The sequence below is a fragment of the Apis cerana genome, linkage group LG1, assembly GCF_029169275.1.
Source record: "Apis cerana isolate GH-2021 linkage group LG1, AcerK_1.0, whole genome shotgun sequence".
Classification (NCBI taxonomy): domain Eukaryota; kingdom Metazoa; phylum Arthropoda; class Insecta; order Hymenoptera; family Apidae; genus Apis; species Apis cerana.
In genome coordinates this window covers 4,104,949-4,128,577 of record NC_083852.1, presented here as the reverse complement: position 1 = coordinate 4,128,577, position 23,629 = coordinate 4,104,949, and the positions used below count along the sequence as shown (strand labels likewise).

Below are 23,629 nucleotides of genomic sequence, written 5' to 3'. Positions count from 1 at the left end.
AATGATATATGATATATTAAGTGAATTATTTGATATAATAATTTACGTGTATATATATTTTATTACTTTTTTAATTAATACAAAATAAATTAATATTTATTTATTTATTTTTTATAAATTGTATCTAGGGAATTTTTGAATAGAAAAATTACTTTTATCAGTTGGTGTCAACAATGCTTAATCCGGTTATAGATTACATAGGTCTTTTGCTTCCGGTAAACCATGGTAAGTGTAGCGTAGTTTTAAATTTATTGATATTATTCATAAAATTTATAGTATTATGAATTTATCATTTAAAAAAAATTGTTTTTATATGTTTTATAATTTAATTTATATTTATTTATTCTTAAAAATGCATAAGAAATATAAAAATTATTCAATATAACCTTGCATTTTTCATAGTTTTCAACCACATGGTATGTATTGTAAATTATATATATTAAATTAATAATTAGAAATTATTTATAATTTATAATATAATTTTTCATTATTATAAAAATAATTGGATTTTTTTTTCTTAAATAGCCATTTCAAAGGTTTGTAGAATCTGGTCGTATTGCTTATGTGAGCGATGGGCCGCATAAAGGTAAACTTGTTGCCATTGTAGACATCATTGATCAAAATCGGGTAAAATAAAATTTTATAAATATACTATATTTTTTATTAAATATTAAATTAAAGATTATTTAATATAAATTATAAATATAAGTTATATATAATAATGATGATCCAGTATCTTGATAGGAATTGCCGACTGAGATATAATTGATGTCAATATACTTTCACTGATGCAAAATATTTAATAATTATATATTAAGGAAATAATAGTATTTTATATTAAATTTTAATTTTTTTTTTTTTAGGTTTTAGTTGATGGGCCTTCTTCAAATGTTCCACGTTGTGAAATGAGATTAAATGATCTTCATTTAACTAAATTCCGTATACGTTTCCCATATACTGGATCCACCCGTGTTGTACGTAAAGCATGGGAAGCTGCAAACATTAATGACCTTTGGAAACAAACTATGTGGGCAAGAAAGGTTGAAGCCAAGAAAAAAGTAAGTATAATTATATATATACATAATATATATATTAAATCATCATATACACATTTTTATATGTTTTTTATGCATAATAATAAAAAAAAGTTATTTATATAGTAATAAAAAATATATTTACTTAATTTTAGCGGCTGGAACTTAGTGATTTTGATCGTTTTAAATTAAGAAAAGCAAGACAAATTAGAAACAAATTGAGGACAGATGCATTTTACAGATTAAAAAAGAAAGCTAAGAAAACAAAGGCTACAGGTACCAGTAAAAAAGTTGAAAAGAAGTGATTTTTTATTCTATGAAATAAATACAAAATTATCTTACAATTAGCATTAATTATTTAATTACCTTTCATCTCTATTTGTAAGAAAAATAAGTTAAAATTAACAAAAACTCTAATAATAGTAAATTTAATAAATTTATAATTTATTTATTTTTAAAAAATACAATATAATATTTAAGAAATATAAAATACGTACGAGATATATTTTTATAATTTAATTTTATTAATGTTAGTAATACATAATCTTATTTCATATATCATAATAATTCTATTATTATAAAATAACTATAATACAATTACGAAAATGATAATGAAGTTTGTCACAATTATAAAGATAGGAGATGAAAATATTTTGCTTTTGAAAACTATTTCAAAACAATTTATATAAAATATGTTAAATTTAGAGTTCCATTAAATAACATTGAATATTATTAATTTTATTTAATCCTTATTATTCCTTCTTATATCATATTTATTATTTACTTTGATTGATAATGATTTGATTTAATTATTGATAAATTTACTAATTCTTTACACAAGTTTAATTCAACTTTCATTACCTCAGCTGCTTTGGGATATTTTTCACAATAATCAATTACAAATTTATATGCATTGATACTATTTTGCATATTTTTTATTTGAATCGTTTTATCAGGAGTAATTATCTTATTGTACAATCTACCAAGATGAAAGTAAGAAAATAAAGCTGGTTGCATCACATCATCAGAAAATTCTTGCATTTCGAAATTAGAATTACGAACATGTAATGAATCAAGAAATGCTTGAAAATTTTTTATAGAATTTTTTGCTAAATGATTAATTTTTGTTAATGTTTGTGGTGAAGGTTTTTCATCGGACGATCGTAAACGATCAAGTTTTATATCAAGAATATCGGAATATGTTTCTCCTAATTCAATCCAAATTTGTCTGCAGGCAGATTCATAATATTGTGGATTTAATTCCGTGATAACATTTTCTAAAATATCTATTCTTCTTTTATGCATTTTTGCTTGTCTATCTTCATGTTCTTCAAAAAATGACAAATATTTATAAGCTCGAGAATTATCTTGTATAATTAATATATAATCAGATGCATGATTTTCTAAAGTATAATAAGTTTTAGCTTGTTCTAACCATTTTTGAGTATTTAAGAAAACTGATCTAGCATCATCAAAATCTAATAAATATTTATCAGTTATCTGATTGGTAATTGGCTTTATCTCTTTCTCTAAAATACTGAATCTTAAATCATTAATTATTTTTGATTTTGAATTTTTATTTAATTGTTTGTTATCCTGTCCTGTTTCATTTTTCTGCATAAGTCTTTCTTTTGATGAAAGCATAAGCAAAATTCCATATTTAGCCCAACATCTAGCAACATCTGCACTTCTATGTTTAAAATTTTCCCATTCAGCTGCAAGTATTTCATTCTCCTCATTATTTTTGGATTTTTGTTCTAATATGTTTTTATACTTTTGTAATATGTAAGATGCTGCTGCTAAATGATGTCTTGCTTGAAAGAAACTATTATTTTCCATAAAATATTGAGATAATGTTGCTGCATTTAATGCCCAATCAATATAATCTAAATCTTGCACAATTTCATTATGACCTAATTGCTTCCGCAAAGTCATATGACAATATATTGCAGATTGACAATGATCTTTCAAAGAACTGTATACTTGAGCTAGATAATATAATGTTAAGGTATTAACTTTTTCTAATACCTCTTTAGGACTTAGTTCATCTTTAATTTGTTCAATACCAAAATTCTGAGCTATATTAATAGGATCTCTACAGGGATTATTAATATTTATAAAATTGTTATAAATTTTCTCTGCTTGATCTAAAAAATTTTTTGCTTTTATAGGTTGATTCCATTGAGACCATATAATACCCAATTGATTTAAAGCACTTAATACTGATATAATGGCTTCTGGTTCTAATTCTTTATTTTTCAATAATTTTATACATTCCATAAATTGTTCTTCACTTGCTTTTAATTCTTCCGTGTCAGCATGTAATAAACCACGATTTAAGTGAATCATAGCAAGCATTATGACTCTTTCTCTTTGTTCCTCCTGTGACATATTCTCTGAAATACTAATCAGATCTGCTTCCATTGATTTCAACATTTCAATTGCTTGATATTTTATTTTATAAGGTTTGCTTTCCATTGTAGATTTGTCAACATCATCCAACAATTTTCGAACATCTTTAAATTTTGCTCGCACTTTTATAATTGTACTCTGTACAGAGTTAGATTCCATCTCGATTTGTTTTTTATTTTTATATATATATATATATATATATGTATATGTATATTATGTATATATTATTTATTATTTCTTTATTTTAAATGTTATTGTGACAAATTTCACGATATTATCATGATTTTCAACTATCATACATTGTACGTATTAAAACATAGCCTTTTTATGAAATCCAAATGCAAACATATTTGAGCATGCTCAATACTATGATATAATAATAAATTTACTAAAAATTTTTTTACTATAGGAAATGTTATACTCTCTCTATACATCAATACAATTTGAGCGCACCACGTAGTAGGTATGTGTTATTATTATTATATTATATTAATCTACATTGTCATCTCATGTTATATACGATATTATCGATTCAGAGTAAAATAAAAATAAGGGAGCTTTCAAAAATAGGATAAAAAAAATATATTGAATATTAGACCTATTGTTTATGTTATATAGTTTATGTTATATTGAGTATTAAATATATATGTTCAATTATTAAAATATTAGATAAACTAACTTTTATGATAATATAAAGCATTATATATTATATTATTAAGTAATAATTATTATATATAAAATATAAATTTATTGTAAATATATTTTAATGAAAAACTACATAATAATATTTTTATGCATAGGTTATATTTATGATTATCCATGAAGAAAAATATACATATTAAAATTTATTATTTATAATTAAATTAATTTATATTAATTTTTATCAAAATAATGTCTTTGAAAAAAAAAAGAACAACTTTAGCAGATAAAATAAATTCTTTGGTTACTCCAGCACCAATAAATTTTGATTCTGATGATGAGGCTGAAGAAACAAAAGCAAAGATAGTTGATTATTATGATGAAAGTGATAATTCAGATAATAATATTCAAATTTCAGAGATACGTAAACAAAATGCTTATTTCTTGGATCAAATAGATAAAAGGTAAATTTAAAATTTTATTTTAAATTAATGAATAATTTATTATGTTATGAAATTATTAAATGATATTATAATTTCTACTCTAGATATAAAGGTAAAAAAGTTTCAAGAAAAGACATATTTAATAAGGATAATGAAAATTTCAATATACAAAATATATCAAAAAATGAAAATATAGATAGCATAGAAGAAGAAAGTGATGATGAAACAAATGATAGTAATAGTGAAGAAAATATTGAAGATGATGATAGTAATTATGAAGAAGATAATGATAATAAATAATAAAATTTAAATAAGGAATAATTATAATATATTAATATTTCCTTTAGAAAATATTATACTAAAAAAATTCATTAAAAACTGTAAGAATTTTTAAGAAAAAGATAGTTGATAAAAATATAAAATTAAACATAAGATCAAATTCTTGAAAAATGACTTAGTCCTATTATATAATTAATATTTTTAAAAAAAATATATTTAACATATTCATTTTCTTAACTAAATTAGTTAAATAGTTTTTTAAGAATAAAGACGAACTATAGATTAGAAAGTATATATAAGAATAAAAAAAATGAGATGTAATATAAATAATCAACTACTGTATAAATTGTAGTTTGATAATTATGAGTCAAGCATAATAATAAAATATAAAATGTAATGTACGAACAAAAATGATGAAATTTAATAGAAAATAAAAAATTTTTATCACTGAACAAAGCATTTGATTTAATGTTGAAATATCAATTTCGCTCCATGCAATATCCAACATGAATGTATCTGAATTTGGTTGCTTACAATTAACTTCAAGTTGAATATATTTATATTGGATGAAATATTATATTAAATGGGATGTTTTGTTAAAATTTTTAAATCGTTCACTAAATTGAGTATTTAATAAATTCTTATAATAATAAATTTTAGAAGAAATAATAAAATCCAACAAACAAATATTGGTGAATTAAATATATAAATTTATAAATATCGATACTAAAAATATCGATAGTTTCGATATATCAATTTCTAAATATCGATGTATCGTTGTCATTCCTAATTCCTTAAAGATGCATACAGATAGTCTCATGGCGATACAGATAGTATGAATATCACGTGCTTGTACATATTCTAAATCAAAATAATTAAATCTAATATATAAACAATATCAAAAATAAATATGGAAACCGAATTAGAAAAAAGTAACTGTGTTAGAAATCAATTATTACTTTGGGAAAATTTATTAGAAGTTAGAATAAAATTACAAAAGTGTTTAATTACTAGTAATCAAATGCCTCAATATGATATTTACAACAACTTTAAAACAAATACAGAATATATGAAAATAGCTGATGAAGTGAAAAATAAATTGAAAACATTATTAAATAATATGTTACAATTGCAAAATTTTCTTTTAAAACAATGTCCTAAAACAAAACATTTATCTACATCTAGATACAATACAAAGAGAAAAGCTGAGGAAAGCAAAGATAAAGTAACAAATATAAGGGACTCAATGGATGAAGAAATTCCTTCAGATACAGAAGATGAAAATGAAAATAAAGATGATAAAAAGTATAGAAATTCAAATATAGAAGATGAAAATAAAAATATAAATGAAGAAATTCTTTCAGATGTAGAAAATGAAAATGAAAAAAACACAGATGATGAAGATACAAATAATTTTAATAACAATATATTTAAAAAGAAATTAAAACTTGACAACTATGAAAAAATGTTAAATAATAATCATAAATCTTATATAAATTACAGAAATTCTATTATTCAAAAGTGGAATGAAAAGACAAAGATAGCTAGTGGTAAATTAAATAAAAATACAAGTGAATCAACATTAAAACAAATTGAATTTGCTTTAAATGATAAACAGAAATTGCGTAATAGAAGTCGACTGAAACGGTCAGAATATAAAATTATTGGGAAATCAGAATTAACAGAAGATAATGATGGTAGAAAACTTCAAGAATATGATTCTGAAATTTATGATGATGATGATTTTTATCATCAACTTTTGAGAGATTTAATTGAATATAAATCATCTGATATTACTGATCCAGTACAACTTAGTAAACAATGGATAAAATTACAAAATATGAGACATAAAATGAAAAGAAAAATAGATACAAGAGCTACTAAAGGTAGAAGAATACGATATAATGTACATAATAAATTAATAAACTTTATGGCTCCTATCACAATAAATGATATATGGACAGATCATGCAAAAAATGAACTATATAATTCTTTATTTGGTAAAATTAAATTACCAAATGAAAAAGTTGGATGCTAGATTTAAAACAATTAATACATAATAAGTGTTAATTTTGTATATTTTATTAAAAAATATTTTGTAAGGTTTGTAGCAATTTGATAATGAAATGAAAAAATATTATTTAATAAAATAAATAATAAAAATTTGTTTATTTTAAATAACAAATTATTTAAAATTTTTAAAATCTTCAATAAAATAATTTATATAGTAATAATACAACTTTATTGTATATTATATATTTATTCTTCTTATATGTAATATAATATTCTAATATAAAATTTAAAATGTTAAATAATGTTTGTTTTTTTATTGTATCAAACCTATTCTTGTATATTTATATTTTTGTAAATAAAATAATTTTAATATATTAGTAAATATTTATATTATATTTATATATTATATATTAGTAAATTTTTTTGTATTATATTATTTTTTATAATATAACATTTAGAAATTTAGAAAAAATTTAGAAAACGTTTAGAAAAAAAAAGATTGTATAAATATAAAAATATAAAAGTTATAAAAATGTTAATAGATTTATATAATATAAAATCTAAATTCATAATTCATTTTTATTTATTATATGTATTATATTTTATACATAAATATAATTTTAGAATTTATTTTAAATTTAATATACTAAGATATTCCTCAATTACTATTTAATAATTTATATGTATGATATAAACAAAAAATTTTTCATGTCATCAATATTTTCTATAAAGTTTGATAATTTTTTTTATTTCATATACTGTTTTATATTTTTTATAAAAACTTTTGAATATATATATTTATATTATATATTTAGATACGATATTTTACTATAATTTTTTAAACAAAAAATAATTAAGAATTTTTAACAAAATTATTTTGTTACAATGAAAATCTAAGCGATACTATCGCCTCTACATCCGTTCTTTTCTTACTTAATTATTTCAAACTCTATAGAATCAGTAGTTTCACTATTGCATATATTTGATCTATGGTACAGGTGATTCTCGTTTCACTCTACTTAATTTAACCGGTGATTACGCTCAAAAGAGCAGTTGATAGTTATGGATTCTGCGTGTCAAAATTCGGACTTTAGTAATAAATATTTGCTTAGTCAGTTAAATATAGCTAGAAAAGAAATTAACAATTTAAGGTATTGTTTATATTTGATTGCTGCTATTTTATAAATTCATATATAGAATGGATATTTTGAATATTATATAGATAATTCGAAATATCAACAAGTTTCATTTAAATATATTGTTTTACATACATTAGAATATCTTAATGAATATACATACGTACATACATATATGTATATATATATATATTACACATAGAATATTCACATGAAATATCTATTGCATTTCATATGAATGAAATAAACGATATAATTAAAAATATTAATATTTAAATTATAATATTTTATATTAGATATATATTAGATATATATTATATTAGATATATATATATATATATATATATACGTATATATCTTTGTAAATATTAATGTATTTTATTATGTGATTTTTTAATTTTAATAATAGACAACAAATAAAAAGTCTTCGATACATTCATGAAAAAGATGTTGATGATATAAAACGTCTTTTGGAATCATACAAAAATGGATCATCTATGTCTGAAACAAAAGTTATAGGTTCCAATGATGTGAAACCTAGCACTAGTACAGATAATGATGCTATAAAATTAAAACCAATTGGAGTAATATCTACTTGTTTTCCTAGTAAACGTGCTACACCCAGACAAACAGGAGTCTGTGGAAAAGTACCAGGAAAACTATTATTATATAATTCAATATTTACCAATCCTGATCATGCACTTGAAGGATTACAAGATTTTTCACATTTGTGGTAAAATAATTAAAAAAATTTTTAAATATAATTTATTTTTGACTTATTATTATATTAATCTTGATTAAATATAACAAAAAATATATTTTTTTTAATTTTATATGAGTTATTATGAATCATTAATCTATAGCATATAAAAATTTTATTTTATTTATTCTTTTAATATAGAATAATTTCTATTTCAACAGGGTCCTATTCTACTTTCATAGAAATGAATCCACACATGTTCGTGCCAAAGTTGCACCACCAAGATTAAATGGTACAAAAACAGGTGTATTTTCTACACGTTCTCCACATCGTCCATGTCCAATTGGTTTAAGTTTAGTAAAAATTACAAGTATAGAAAATCATACAATATATTTTGAAGGTGTAGATATGGTTGATCAATCACCTGTATTAGATATAAAACCCTATATACCACAATATGACAGTCCATTATGTTTTGAGAAATTAAGAAATAGATCACAAGAATCCAATATAGATGATGCATTTGATTGCATAGAAGAAACTGCCAGAAATCAAATATGTGGTACAACTAGTGTTAGTCTTGGAGATGACACAAGAAATTTATTTTCAGAATCTTGTTATAGAAAAACTATTCATAAAACAAGTCAAGAAACAGATATTTCTAGAGATGAAGAAATTGCTTTAAGATTACAAGCTGAAGAGTTTCAAAGAAATTCTAATTTCGAAAATTATACCAATATAAGACATTTTTCTGAATTAAATGATATCACTTTGCACAATAATAGTACATTACGACATAATGTAGATGTAACTGGTATACATAGAACTCCTCATACATTTTCTGATACTTTATCTGATACAAGATCAAGTTTGAATATAATTAGACACAACATTCTTCCGTCTAATGTTGAACAATCAGAAAGTTTATTAGATATAAATAATGGATTACAAAATATTAATATAAATGGTCGTACTAATATTGAATCAGCACATGAATCGAGAAATGTAGAATCTAATTATACAGAAACACATGCTTCTCGATCTAGACTTTTAGATGGAGCTGATGGACCAAATACCATTTGTGGTACAGATATAGATTTAATTCATAGACGATCATTAAATTCAAGAATCGACAATTCTCCCATAAGAATGGGGGTACGAGAAGCTCCTGATGGAGAAGAAGGATTAGAATCACAAATTCTCACTCCGCAACATTTACCGAATCAAGTAATAAGAACTACATCAAATAATAGTTTTCCAGACAATGGAGATGCACATTTAATATTTTCTTCTGAATTGAGAAATGCTGAAGATAGAGAATCAAGAGCTAATTCTTCTTCAGAAGTAAGAATTCCAGAATGGATATCAAGACCTCGAACACCTCTATGTGTAGTATTTAACGATCGTGCTTTAATTCAATTAAATGAAATCTTAGGAACTAAAATTAACGATCAAAAGATTGCAATTGAAAATGTATTGCGCGAAGATCCTAGATCTGTATATTTAAGACAACGATGGGGTAGTCAATTTTATACTTTCTTAATTCACGATTTACATATCACTTGTAGATTTGATGACAATCACGGCATAGTAACAGTTTTCCAAGTCAAACACGCTGGTCGTATTTGCGAATGTGGAGAACCTGAATGGCAATGCTTGGGTCATTCACCACCCTCATCTTAAAAAACTTCTCATGTATGTGTGTGTGTATGTATATATATATATACACTTCATATATATGCATATACATAATATTATATATATATAACATTAATTTGCTATTATATTTTTAAAATTGTTGATTATATATGAATGAACGAACAATTTAATTTATATATCTATAATATATTTTATTTCTATATCATATATTTTTTAAAAATTTCCTCGTTATGAAACTTTAGAGGAATGCTTATTTAAAACTTTATGCATTACAATTGGTATTTTTAATTTAATATTTATCTATAAATTACAATAAATGATTGTATTTACATTTAATATTAAAATTTCATGATAAACAATTAATAACAAATAATTGACTAAGAATATTATAAGATTAAGCCAAAAATATTTTATGAATCATTATTTTTATGAATCAAATATTAAAATCTTTTTTTTCTTGTTTCTTGTTATTATCATTGAGAAATAAAATATAATTTTAAATAAATTTATTTGTTTTATACGAATAAACTTCAAAGTTTTCAAGTTACATTTTGATATTTATATTATATAGTTAACATTATTTTTTTATGAAAATTTAGTAAAATATTTAATTATATGTTTTTTCTTTAACTCTTTTTAATTATTTATTAATAATTTTACTGTTAATGAAAACAATCAATTTTTTTGAATTTTTTCTTTTTTATATAAGTAAAAAATAATTTTAGATTTTTTACAATATATAAATATATTTAAAAGATTTATTTAATTTTTAATCTAAAATTTATTTAAATGCTAAGATGTTAAAAATCTTATAAATTATGATAAAAGTAGATAAATCTTTTATTATTTTAATTAAGAAATATTTATTCTATATAATTTTTTATGATTTTTTATTGTAATTATATTAATTTATATCGCATAATTTTTTATTGCAATACGAAAGTTCCTATATGTTTAGTCTTTAAACAGTTATACTGCAAAAGTTATACTTTAAACTTGCGCACAAAATAAAAATATTAGGAAAAAATTTATTTATAAAAAATCGTTCATCAAAATTTTTATGATATTAATATGATAATTTTAGTTTCATAATTTGATTGCATTAAAAATTACATTAAAAAATTCATAAGAAAAAACATTGTTAACTGTGATTATAAATATATATATAATTCAAGTATACATTCGTATTGTTGAATCTGCACCTGCAGAAAATACCCATGGTTGAATAGGATGGAACATGACATCCAAAATACCAAAATCATTATAAGATTCATGATTGCATAATCTCTTAAGTGGTACAATCAATGCATTTTGCAGTAAATCACTAAAATGTATTATGAAAATAATTAATACATAATGAAAATTATATTAAATAATTATAAATCTTACTTGTACACCATTCCATGAGAAACAATAAGACTCCTATCATCAGAACCAGATGCAAAAAGAGGATATCGCTTATGAAAGATAACACTTCGAACGCCCGTACCATGTAAACGTAATGTTTGGTAAGGTTTTGTACTTAAATCAAGATCAAACCAAAGCATTTTGCGATCATAAGTGCCTACTAAAATATTATCACCTCCTAGAAAAAAAAATAAATATAATTAAATAATGATAATATTTATTCATATAATATTCGATTTATTTACCTGGATGAATTGCCATTGATGATATCCATTGTGAATTTGATAATAATTTTTTAATCATTTCTTGTTTTACTAAATCATATATTCGTACGTTTCGTTGAGTCTAAAATTTTTTTTTTTATTACAATTATATTTATAAAATTATATATTTAATTTGTATTTTTTACTTACTGCTACAAACAAATAAGGCCTAATTGGATGAAATAAGACACATTGTATTAAACCTTTTGATCTAGTGAATGGTAATTGAGATCTTCGTTTCGATAATTGATTTATTAAGACAGATCTGTTTTGACCATCTGGCATAACAGCAGCAAAATAATCACCTTTACCATGCCAAGTTACTTGTTTCACTATCTTAAAATGATTTAAAATTATTCTGATTCCATCAGTCCAATGTTTACCTTCTGCTTGTTCCCATTGAACAGCAGTTTTTACTCTCTCACTTACTATAAGTATAATTATTCTAATTACTATTTTTTAGTAATGTTCATAAAATTATAATATTATAAATAGTTATATTACATTTTCAAATTATACAAATATAATACAATATATTTAAAAATATATATAATAAAATATATAACATAATATAAAAAATATATTAAAATACCTATAACATCACTTTGTGGTATTATTTCTAGTAATTGATTTGTTTTACTAGTAATTAAATGATCTCCTATACCAGGATTTATCAAAAGAATCTTTTTATCTGCAGCTACCGCTATAAGTGATAGAGATTGATTTGGAGACCATGCTGTAGATCTAATAATTCCTCCACATGGAATTGTTTTTACACATCTGCCTGTTGCTATTTCCCATACTATCAAACAATTAATTGTTATATATAATATATAATATAATATACAAATTGTTGTATATAATATACAATATTTCATATAAAAAAACTTACTTTTTAAATTCATATCATCACTACCAGAAGCAATGTACTGTCCCATTGGTTCCGCAGTAATACTTCTTATCATATCTGTGTGACCTTTAAATACCATAGACATTGTTGTAGGGAATGGTTGTAAATCCTTTGGACTAGGTAATTGAGGTACTAAAGCTTCAGGTTCTATTGTTAACTTCATTTTCAATGCTCTAGGACATAAATACAAATCTAAACATCTCTGAAATCTTTCTTTAACATATTTTGGATAAGAAGGAACTTCGCGAAGTGAATTAAATTTCTGTGGAATGAAATGTAATTTTCGTTTCCATGGTGCTGTTTGTAATTTATTCCATTCTTTTAATTCTTTTTTATCAAATAGATATTCTGGAGGAGGATTATAACTTTCTGCATGTCCAGGTAAATATCTTTTTGGTGGTGGAATGTGTTTATGAATTCTACGCATTTCTTCAGCTTGGTCATCTGATTGCCACAACATGTAAAATTGTGGATCGTTTTTTTTCTGTTCTTTTTCTTTTTTTAATTCTTCTGTAGATTTTATCCAACCCATTTTAAGTGCATGAACTAATTTTGATATTTTTTTAGCTTCTGGTTTAGATGGTAAGAATGAACGTTTATGTTCTGGAAATTTACGTAATGGTGTTTTCATTATTTCTGAAGTAAACCATTCTATCCATGGCTATAATAAAGTAATAACATTAAAAAATGAATTAGTACAGGAGATCAATTAATGATAATTATTTAATTAATAATGATTTAATTATTATTAAATTATAAAATATTAAACAATAAAAATTATAATTAATCTTATTAATAAAATACTTACAGAATATTCATCAAAAGTTATATCAGGAATTTTTCGTTTTTGTATCCTTATAATTAAATCTATATCTGCTTCACTTAATTTAACATCTTGTCCAGTCTGAGGATCTTTAATTGTTCTCCAAAAATCAGGATCTTCCATTCTTTTCAAAAAATTATCTAACTGATCACCTTTTTGAGGTTTTATAATTTTTTTACCATCCCAATTATAACCAATATGATCATAGTCATTGTACCATTTCATTGGTATGTTTCCAATTGTATTGCGAATATCTTCTTCATCAGAACTATCATATTCATATTCATCTATTTGATTTTTTATCATTTTATCACTATTTATTTTTTTGCTTATGCTAGATTCAATATTTTTTTCTAAATCTTTTTCTTTAGATCTTTTTATATCATTTAAGTTAAAATTATTATCATTTTTTATTTTATTATTCTGTGTAACTTTAGAAATAGTTGATACATTTGATTTATTAATTTTATTTATAAAGTATATGTCTTGTTTATTAATTTGTATCTTATTAGATGCATTGTTTTTGTTATTGATATTAGATATAGAAGATCTATTTTTTTTTATCTCTTCAGATTTATTTTGTTTAGATTTGAAATTTTTATTTTTTAAAAAGTTTTTCAAATTTTTATCTTCACTAGTATTTTTATCGAGAGAAATATTTTCCTCATCATTTTCGGAATAATTTTTATCCAAACTAAGATCATCTGAATCTTTATCCAAATCAAAATCATCTGAATCTGTTTCAAAACTTAATTCTTCTTCATCATTAGATTCAAAAACAATTGGATCTTTTTCGGTATCTGATTCAGGAATATCTTCATTTTCATCTATTTCTTCATCTGTGCTTTCATCATTGTTATTCATTTCAGCAGACAATAAATCTTCAGCACCTGAATCCTAAATAATTTTTCCATTTAAATTATTTTATATTTTTTATATTATTATATTAATTTTTATATTTTTAAATTTAGATTTAATAATATATATCAATATCAATAATTTTTTATTATATCATAATAATAATAACTATTTTAAATTCAACTTATATATAAATTGTTGTCATGAAATAAAATTTCATAAAACTTATTTAATATTTAAATATTTAAATTATTTATATATTTAAGAAAAAATATTTAATAAGATAATATTTCTATAATTTATTTCGTATTAAAATGATTTTTATTAAAAAATTAGCTTAAAAAATATATTTTAAAAAGTTGTATATCTTTTATAAATGAGAATGAAGTATTAAAGAAACATTACCGATTCTTCTTTAAATATAGATTTTGTTGAATTCTCTTCTTCTTCTGTAACATTATTTTTAATTTTTGTGTTACTCAATTTCCTTTTTGAAATTTTCTGTTTATTCTTCATTTTTCACGTGTATAATAGTAGAAAGGTTATGTATTCACGTGATATTAGTTTCAAATTTATGTACTTATTTGCATAACCATAAGTAAAATACATAATAAAACTATAATTTAATATATTTTTTCAAACAAACGCAAATATTATTTTAGTATTGTTAATTTATTTTAATATTATTTTTAATATTAAATAATAAAATTGAAATTTTTTAACTTTTAAGAATTTAAATTAATAAAAAACTTTAAGGAATTATTTAAATTAATTTTTTTAAATTTATTTGGATTATTTTCTATTAAGTTTAAATTTTCTTCAATAATTAATAGAAAATATAATAAAAAATTATACTATTTATTGAAACGAAAAAAAAAAAAAAATATAAAAATATCTCAAATTAATACTTAAAATTTAAAAAAATTGAAACATTTAGTTAAGAAAATTAGATTCTTTTTTTATTTTAATGATTAGTTTCACTAAAATATATTATTTATTTTTAATATATTATTTTAATTTGCATTAATTTATTAATTGTTTAAAATTGTTTAATCAATCCTTTATTTTTTTATAAATGTTAAATAAAAATAATTAACAAAATTTTAATTTTTTAAATAATCAATATATATTTCATGAAGATGAATTAAATTTTATTGAATATATAAAGAAACATTACAATTAATTATAATATGAATAAGATATTAAAAATATTTTAAATTACTTAAATATAATTTATGATTTAAATATAATTTGTTTTGTTAAATTCATACATATTATATAAATACCTTATTTATGTACATTTTTCTATATCTATCTTCTTGAAAAATTTATATAATAGATATGAAAATTTAATTATTTATGCTACTATAAATGAAAAATAATTTATAAATTCTTATAATATTTTTCAATTTGCTATATCACTATATTATACTTTATTTGTTGTGCAGTATTAGGTGGTGTAGTTGTTGGATGAATATGAACAGGTAAATCCCAAATCATTGTTTCAACATCCAAAACTAATGGTCCTTGCCAATTAATACTAGTTTCATTTGGCATTTCTACTAGTTTTGAAGTTGTAACAAATTCAAAATGTAATCTCCATTTTAATGTCATTAAATCAGTTGTAAAATCCGGTGTTACATGTAATGGTATTGGTAATACTAAATGAGAATATTTTAAACCCATACACATTTCATGATGTTTATTGTAACTAACTAAAGTTGGAGTTATAGCCTTTCCTCGTCTGTATTCATCAGAAATATGTTCTTCTGATTGCAATGCAACAGATACTTGTGCACAAGAAACAGTAGCATTTGAGAAATCAAATGTTCCAACTATATCTTCTCCAAGTTTATAGGAATTTTTGAAAAGACAAAATCTTACGACGCGTCCACGTCCATTTGTAATATTATAAAAATTTGGACTACGTCTAGCTGTTAAATTCTAAATATAAAAACAAAATATTAATTGATAATATATATATATCATATATATATAGTTTTTAATAAAAAGTTTAATAAACCTGAAGAGTTTGTAGTGCCACATCTAATGGAGTTTCTCTATGTTGTGTTTCCATGAATGGATTATTTGGACTTAAATCGACACTATCATTGCAAGCAGCTACTTCAGGCAATTCTAAAATTATTAAATTATATGCAAATATAGAATTATTAAATATTTTATATTTAACAAAAAAACTATTTTATTTATATATATATATATATATTTATAGATATAAAACTATTTTTTAAATGATTAATTTTTTTCATTACAGGCAAAATTTTACAATTTTAATTTCATATCCAAAAAAATTGCATATCTTTATTATAAGAAAAATTACTAATAAATTGATAAAATAAATGAAAAATTTCTATTATATTTAATACAATTATTAATAAAATAATAACTTTAAATGCAATTTTCTTATATTTTTGCGATATATAATTTTTGAAAGCATTATAAATTTATTCATTTAATTGTATATAAAAAATAAGTTTAATAAACCAGATAAATAATATACTACCACTCAAAGAAAGTACTCTAAATGGAATTCTAAGCAATTTTATAGCTGTGTTTACTCGTTGTGTTCCAACAGTAATTTTATATGAATATTTTACTGCATGTCCTCTATAAGATGGAGGTGCATCGCTTGGAATTGTTTCCCGATAAAGATCTATAAAACTTAAATATTTAATTTTTAATCATAAATCTAAAATATATCTAAATTTTTATCACAAACTCACATGTTTTACTTTCACCTGGAGATAAACGTAAATCACAAAATAAAATTTTAGGCTTTGTATTTAGAACAACATGACCATTATCTTGCTGCCATGGTGCAAATGTAGTATCTGCAAGATACTTATTGTAAAAAACAAGCTGAATGAATTATAAAATTAGAAAAATAATTCAATATTTAAATAAATTTATATATGAGATATAATAAAAAAAAATTATTATTGTAAAACATAATAACTTACTTGCATTAATAGCAGCTAATTGAGCTGTCATGTTTAATTTTTCTGAAAAAACAATTTTACTATTTGTGGAACATTGACAATGAACTTGAGCACTAGCCCATGCAAGACTTTCAAAAATATCACTGAAATTAATTATAATTTACATATAAAAAGTAGAGAAAGATCTTTTTGATATCAATAAATTAATAATATTACCTATGACTTTGAGAAATTTGATGAATTGGATTTGGAGGATTACTAAACGAGACTAAACATTCTATAACTTCACCAGAAAAATATACGGGTCCTCTAATTAATTTTGCTGTTATTTCAATCATAATTTTTGTTATAAATTGCAAATATTTTTGTTAAATAATTTTTAAAATATGTTTATTCCTATAATGTAAATATTTCATGTCACAAAATTCGTTTCATATTTTATTATTTTATAAAAATTCAATTTTTCCGTTCTATTACAAAATGATATTTAAAATTAATTTCATGTATTATTTTCAATTTGTGAACTTCATTTTATTATTTTCCTCTCCTATTTTCAAAATTGACATTTTTAAGATTTCATTAATATTAGTCTAGAATTATAAATATATAGAGTACCAATAGAGTACCAAATTTTATTATTACATATATATAAATTGCATATATACAATATTTTTAAATATAGTTTACAATATTTCAATCTATTAATAAACTGTATCTATATATATTATTTAATTTGTTATAATTCAATTTAAACTATTAGACTTAAAAACAAATTACACGTGTAAAATTTCAATTTCTAATACGTATCCATTTGTTTCTTACTATATTTTGTTTCTCCTAATTATAATGCTTTACTTTCACTTGATGATTCAATATTTATTGATAAGTATTTTATTAGAAATACAAGTTATAATAATATAGTTCATTAAAAAAATAATATTTATTTTTGTAAATACCTGTATCACAATGATATCAATTTTTTATTTTAAATTGTGTAATCATTAGTGAATTAATAATAAAAATTATTATTACAATGGCAAAAATAAATGTATGTGAAATTTTTAACCAAGTTGATGACAAATATTATACACTTTATGTAGAATGGTTTAATTCACATCTTAAAATAATGTTATTAGAATCAAAAATATTACCGTTGATTGGTGAGGTTAGTTCATAAATAAAAAAAAAAAAAAAAAATTGAATTCAATTATATAAATTTTTAAAAATATATAAGTTTTATTCAATAAAAAAATTGTTATATTGTAGATGAACACTAAAAATATAAATGATTTTTCTAATGAATTATCTAAATCATTTGATGAGTATTTTACAGAAACAAAGAAAATACTTTGTGGGAAAGATACAGAAATTAAATATTTTATTAAAAATGAAATTTTAGAATGGAGAAATAATACATGGATCCTTGGAAAAATTGAATTGCATTCTATTTCAAAAATTCAACTTTGTGAAAATTTTCAACAACTATTAAAATTTTACCAAAGTATTCAAAATAAAATAACTACATTAGAAAAAGAAAATAAAAATTTAATACATATAAATGAAAAATTAAATTTGGAAATAGAAAACATGATAGAAATCAAAACTACTATGGAACAAAATCTTTATAAAAAATTTACAGTACTCCTAAATTCAAAAAAAAAGAAAATTAAAGAATTAAAAAATATTATAAAAGAAAAAGAAAGTAATAAAAAATCAATTTTTGATGTATGTACAGATGGAAGTGAAGAATCTGAAAAAGAAGATCAAATTGAAAATTCTACATTATCTATCATTAATAAGCGAAAATCTTTTATTAATAATAAGCCACAAAAAATACAGAAAAATGAAAAAACTGATAATATTTCTGATGATAAAATAATTTATGAAGCATCTAGTAGCAAAGATTATTCAAATAATTTTAACTCTAAGAAATTAAAAAGTAGTTTAACTTTTACTGAAGAAAAATCTGATAATGAATTATTTCTTTAATAATATTTTATTTATAACTTTTATTTACAATCTTTTAAAAGAAGATTTTTCATATTGTGCAATGAATACTTAAAAATTATTTATATTATGAATATAAATAATATTTTATTATATCATATAATTATTATTTTATTTTAATGAAATTTAATTCATGAAAATATTCTAATTCATGAATTTTATATAAAATATTTTTTAAATATACTAAATTATGATGAAAAAAAATGTTTAATCTAAAAATAAAATAAAATTATTTATATATATTTTTATTATTAATTATATACTCTATTTTGTATATAAATTATAAATTACTGTTATAAATTTTATTTCATAAGTATAATGAATTAATCAAAGAATTATAATTAACATAAAACTATTGTGAAATTATAATATGTGTATTATTACATTCATATAATATTTTTACTTTTCAATAAAAAAAAAGTATGTATATATATTAAAAAGAAAATTTTATACAATATGATAAAATATGACTTATAATTTTTACAATAAAATATTATTTCTATAAAATAATTTTCTAATGCTAAATTATTATTGAATTTATTGAATTACTTTTATCATTTTATTAAAATAAAATATTCTTACGGATTGAATGAATAAAAATATATAAATTCAAAATGGTGGAAACACTTAATATATCATGATCTTATATAATTTTACGAATAGTGCGATGATGCACATATTACAAATAATTTGAATCATTATTATATCATTTTCATTTGTTTATTGAAATTAAAATATATTTATTATTACATTTAACTATTATTATATTATTATTATTATATTTAACTATTATATTTAATTATTGTAATTTTTAATCATATTAGTGATTAAATATATTGAATTCTAATCTGTAAGTTTAGTGCATTATCATTTCTATTTCTCAAACGAATATGATTGTCAAAAAACTAATACTAATGATAATAAATATAAATATTTATTGAATAGAAATATTAATGTCGTATCTCATAAGAAAATTGTCGATCATTCTGCTCCGTTGATATTCGAGGATGAATAGATGAAGGTAATGTTACCGGAGAAGGATTAACAAATGGTGTGTGATAATCGTAACGATAATAAGCAAATGATTCCCATCGGGATGTATGTTGAACATTTAAAGAAGTAGTTGTAGTAACTGGTGCATTATTAGCGTAATAGTTCCTTTCTGTTACGTTCGGAACATAATTGTATTGTGGTTCTAGAAGACTTTGCAGATGCCGTATATATGTAATCGCGTGCCTAAGCGATTCGATCTTCGAAAGTTTTTTACCAGGTGGTTTACAGATTGGAAGCTTTGATCGTAACAATTCAAAAGCACGATTCATATCACGCATTCTTGTGCGTTCACGATCACAAGCTGATTTTTTGTAATCTGAGAATGAGATAGAAATCAATTTAAAAAGATATATAACATTTAAATTATATATTCTTATATAAATATAAGAAATATTTTTTAATATAAATATAATTATAAATTATAATAATATAAATTATATATTTTTTATTTGTAAATTAATTTTTAACACAGAGATGTAACATGAAATGATAATAACGTAGGAATAAATGTTATATATAAAAAAATAAGTTATTTTATTATTTATTATTATATTAGAATTATATACTATTTACTTCACCTTTCTCAGTTTGTGATGATTCTCTTTGAACTGATTTAATGTTAGTCTCGTGAAGAATTTCTAAATGAGGATTGGTATTAATCATTTCCGGTTCGGGAACTCTTATTACAAATACTCGATCATCATTTTGTTGACGATTTTCGAAATTTCCATCGTGCCATGATCTTCTTATTGATTGTCGAGATATATTTGAATTTTCTATAAATAAATATCTTGTAATTATTTTATAATTATTTTCCAATGATCATCATTTTGAAATATTTTTTTATATCTTAATAATTTTAAATAATAAATTAACAGAAATTGATATTACAATTCACGACAAAGTATTCGATAGAAAGATATTTTTATCATATGATAAAATATTATTATATGGTATTTATATTTAATATTAAACAATAACTTAATACTGTTTAATATCAATAAATAATAAGATGACAGCTTTATAAATTGAATAATATTATATAAACATATAATAAAATATTTCTTTGTATAAACCTGCCAATTATATCCTTTATATGTATTTGTATATCATGTCCTACATATTGTATAAGAAAAAAAATTATATGTATACATATATAAATAAATATTACGAATTAATGAATATATACCATGAATATACCTGATCCATTTCTTATTAACTGATCTTGTAAATATTGATTGACATTGGGCAATTTAGACGATGAACTTTTCTCTTGATTTAAGATTTCTTGCTGTTGTTGTTTAGAATTTTTATCTAGATCCAACAATATAGGCGAATGAGCGCATTCTTCGCTATCATTTTCTGACTAAAAGAAATTAAAAAAATTTTCGATCTTTAGAAGGGTTCTTTTTTTTTTGTAAAAAATTATTTAAAAATTCGATTAATTATTATACGAAATGAAACATTGAATTCAAAAATTTCATTGATCAATCCTTTTGACGTATAATAAACATATATAAGATAAAATTAAAAATTATTACGTAGTTATAAGAATAATTTTCATATACATCATCTGTTGTGGATAATGAAAAAAGATTTGAAAAATAATTACAAATGTAATATATAATTTAAAAATATTAGAAACATTTAATTAACAAATATGATATCCTATTTAGAAGATTTTCCTGAAATAATTATATCGAATGGAGAAGAGACTTTTCGAAAGGAAATTTTTTGAAAGAAATATTTTATGATGTCGAATAAAGAAAATTGTTCTTTTTCTTATATTTCTAAATTAAATTATTTTAAATTAATCTTTTATTAAGAAATACATTAAATATAATTCCTTCATTTGTCCATGTTTCAATTTTATTATTAATAAAATTTAAGCGTATTTCCTCCAAGTATTTTTACGAGTATATCTTAAAAATAAATTTTTAGAAATCTTCTGTTATACGCAACAAGATAAGTAACGCATTAAAATAAATCTAATATCGAAGAAATTTCAAAACACAGTTTAAATATAACATAATGTAACTGGAAAAATTAAATCACAACGTTAAAGTTTTCCAAAAAAAAAAAATAAATGAATAAAAATCTGAATCTGAAAATTGCATCTTTCTGTACAAATACCTCTACCTATGTGTGACAAGGGGTTGAAGGGACATTACCTCGTTTCGCGACAACTCGTTGCCGTATTCCTCCGAGTCCATTCCGAAGAATCGAATGCTTATTAAGAGAAATATCGGCCGGATCGTTCCTAGAACAGTTTATCCAAGAAGGTGGTAAAGGGTACTGTCGATCTACTTCTTCGAGGAACTTTTCTCGAAGACATATATCACACGCAAACTGTCGAACTCGTTTGTCATCGGATAAGATGTGGATCGGTCACAGACAGTCGTTATTAATGTTAATTTTATCCATTTATTAAGTATTCAGGTGTTCCAACAGTGGTTCTCAATTTAAGGAAGGCATCGAGTCATTTGTCCAATGATTTTTCTCTCGAATGGCCCTTGCCTCCTGAAACTGAAATAACAATTCGCTGAGGTGAAGTTTATGCGAAGTTTATACGAAATATTAATTTTTCTTTTTTCGCATTTTCTTTTTTTTTTTTTGTAACTTTATAAATTTAATTAATCTTTCATACACCGAAAATTAAAAAAAATATATTTTATTTTATTTTATTTTATTTACTTGGAAGGTTATCGTTATTCGACGATTCACAATCAATATTGTGAAACTTGTACGAAATTTCATTTTTTGTAATCTTCAAAATAGAAGCAATTAATGCAAATATTTAAAAGAAAATTTTGTTTTTATACCAAATAATAAAAGTATTGAAAATTTTACGATAAATGTTTAAGTTACACTCGATGTAATGTTTGTTTCAATGTATAATTAAGTAAATATTCTTATCAATCGATATTTGGGGATAATTAAACATAATATTATCGCATACCTCGAAATTTGATGATTAAGATATAGTTAATAGAAGTTTTGAATTCTTGGAAAATTCATAAGTGGATAAATAAA

General features: G+C 21.6%; 8 protein-coding genes across 10 annotated transcripts; 4 read left to right on the top strand and 4 right to left on the bottom strand.

The window, feature by feature from the left end:
* The first annotated feature begins 83 nt into the window (after positions 1-83).
* Positions 84-1,378, top strand: LOC107994709 (large ribosomal subunit protein eL14). 2 transcript variants are annotated; one of them, XM_017051728.3, is made up of 4 exons: positions 84-225; positions 526-627; positions 864-1,058; positions 1,190-1,378. In XM_017051728.3, exons 1-4 carry the CDS (start codon positions 223-225, stop codon positions 1,337-1,339), a joined length of 450 nt encoding a protein of 149 aa, XP_016907217.1. In that variant the 5' UTR covers positions 84-222; the 3' UTR covers positions 1,340-1,378. The 2 variants fall into 2 exon arrangements, with proteins under 2 accessions (XP_016907217.1, XP_016907218.1); XM_017051729.3 differs by having other exon boundaries at positions 209-416.
* A 157-nt stretch (positions 1,379-1,535) lies between these two features.
* On the bottom strand, positions 1,536-3,605 carry LOC107995007 (KIF-binding protein). The gene has a single exon (XM_017052226.3). The coding sequence runs from the start codon at positions 3,603-3,605 to the stop codon at positions 1,815-1,817; it is 1,791 nt and encodes a 596-aa protein (XP_016907715.1). The 3' UTR covers positions 1,536-1,814.
* Positions 3,606-3,617: 12 nt separating this feature from the next.
* Positions 3,618-6,845, top strand: LOC107995008 (protein AATF). Its single transcript, XM_062082504.1, is given in 6 exon segments — positions 3,618-3,748; positions 3,856-3,909; positions 4,247-4,549; positions 4,633-4,822; positions 5,482-5,573; positions 5,684-6,845. Coding segments are annotated over 4 exon segments (1,656 nt in total). The 5' UTR covers positions 3,618-3,748; positions 3,856-3,909; positions 4,247-4,337.
* An 837-nt stretch (positions 6,846-7,682) lies between these two features.
* LOC107994700 (uncharacterized) lies at positions 7,683-11,494 on the top strand. The gene is made up of 3 exons (XM_017051713.3): positions 7,683-7,971; positions 8,366-8,689; positions 8,878-11,494. The coding sequence occupies exons 1-3, from the start codon at positions 7,883-7,885 to the stop codon at positions 10,337-10,339; spliced, it is 1,875 nt and encodes a 624-aa protein (XP_016907202.1). The 5' UTR covers positions 7,683-7,882; the 3' UTR covers positions 10,340-11,494.
* LOC107994694 (ribosome biogenesis protein BOP1 homolog) lies at positions 11,330-15,460 on the bottom strand. The gene is made up of 8 exons (XM_062077750.1): positions 14,982-15,460; positions 13,704-14,615; positions 12,878-13,556; positions 12,578-12,787; positions 12,136-12,413; positions 11,968-12,067; positions 11,705-11,900; positions 11,330-11,639 (listed from the first exon to the last, which is right to left on the bottom strand). The coding sequence occupies exons 1-8, from the start codon at positions 15,090-15,092 to the stop codon at positions 11,486-11,488; spliced, it is 2,640 nt and encodes an 879-aa protein (XP_061933734.1). The 5' UTR covers positions 15,093-15,460; the 3' UTR covers positions 11,330-11,485.
* A 245-nt stretch (positions 15,461-15,705) lies between these two features.
* Positions 15,706-18,627, bottom strand: LOC107994697 (RAB6A-GEF complex partner protein 2). Of its 2 annotated transcripts, XM_017051709.3 has the most exons (7): positions 18,493-18,627; positions 17,753-17,932; positions 17,558-17,679; positions 17,321-17,428; positions 17,101-17,250; positions 16,600-16,712; positions 15,706-16,520 (listed from the first exon to the last, which is right to left on the bottom strand). In XM_017051709.3, the coding sequence occupies exons 2-7, from the start codon at positions 17,872-17,874 to the stop codon at positions 15,990-15,992; spliced, it is 1,146 nt and encodes a 381-aa protein (XP_016907198.1). In that variant the 5' UTR covers positions 17,875-17,932; positions 18,493-18,627; the 3' UTR covers positions 15,706-15,989. The 2 variants fall into 2 exon arrangements, with proteins under 2 accessions (XP_016907198.1, XP_016907199.1); XM_017051710.3 differs by lacking the exon at positions 18,493-18,627 and having other exon boundaries at positions 17,321-17,438; positions 17,753-17,771.
* Positions 18,566-20,397, top strand: LOC107994698 (DNA repair protein xrcc4). Its single transcript, XM_017051711.3, has 2 exons — positions 18,566-18,701; positions 18,803-20,397. The coding sequence occupies exons 1-2, from the start codon at positions 18,570-18,572 to the stop codon at positions 19,523-19,525; spliced, it is 855 nt and encodes a 284-aa protein (XP_016907200.1). The 5' UTR covers positions 18,566-18,569; the 3' UTR covers positions 19,526-20,397.
* Positions 20,250-23,107, bottom strand: LOC107994738 (uncharacterized). Its single transcript, XM_017051781.3, has 4 exons — positions 22,768-23,107; positions 21,797-21,962; positions 21,175-21,372; positions 20,250-20,912 (listed from the first exon to the last, which is right to left on the bottom strand). The coding sequence occupies exons 1-4, from the start codon at positions 22,807-22,809 to the stop codon at positions 20,494-20,496; spliced, it is 825 nt and encodes a 274-aa protein (XP_016907270.1). The 5' UTR covers positions 22,810-23,107; the 3' UTR covers positions 20,250-20,493.
* Positions 23,108-23,629: the final 522 nt, after the last annotated feature.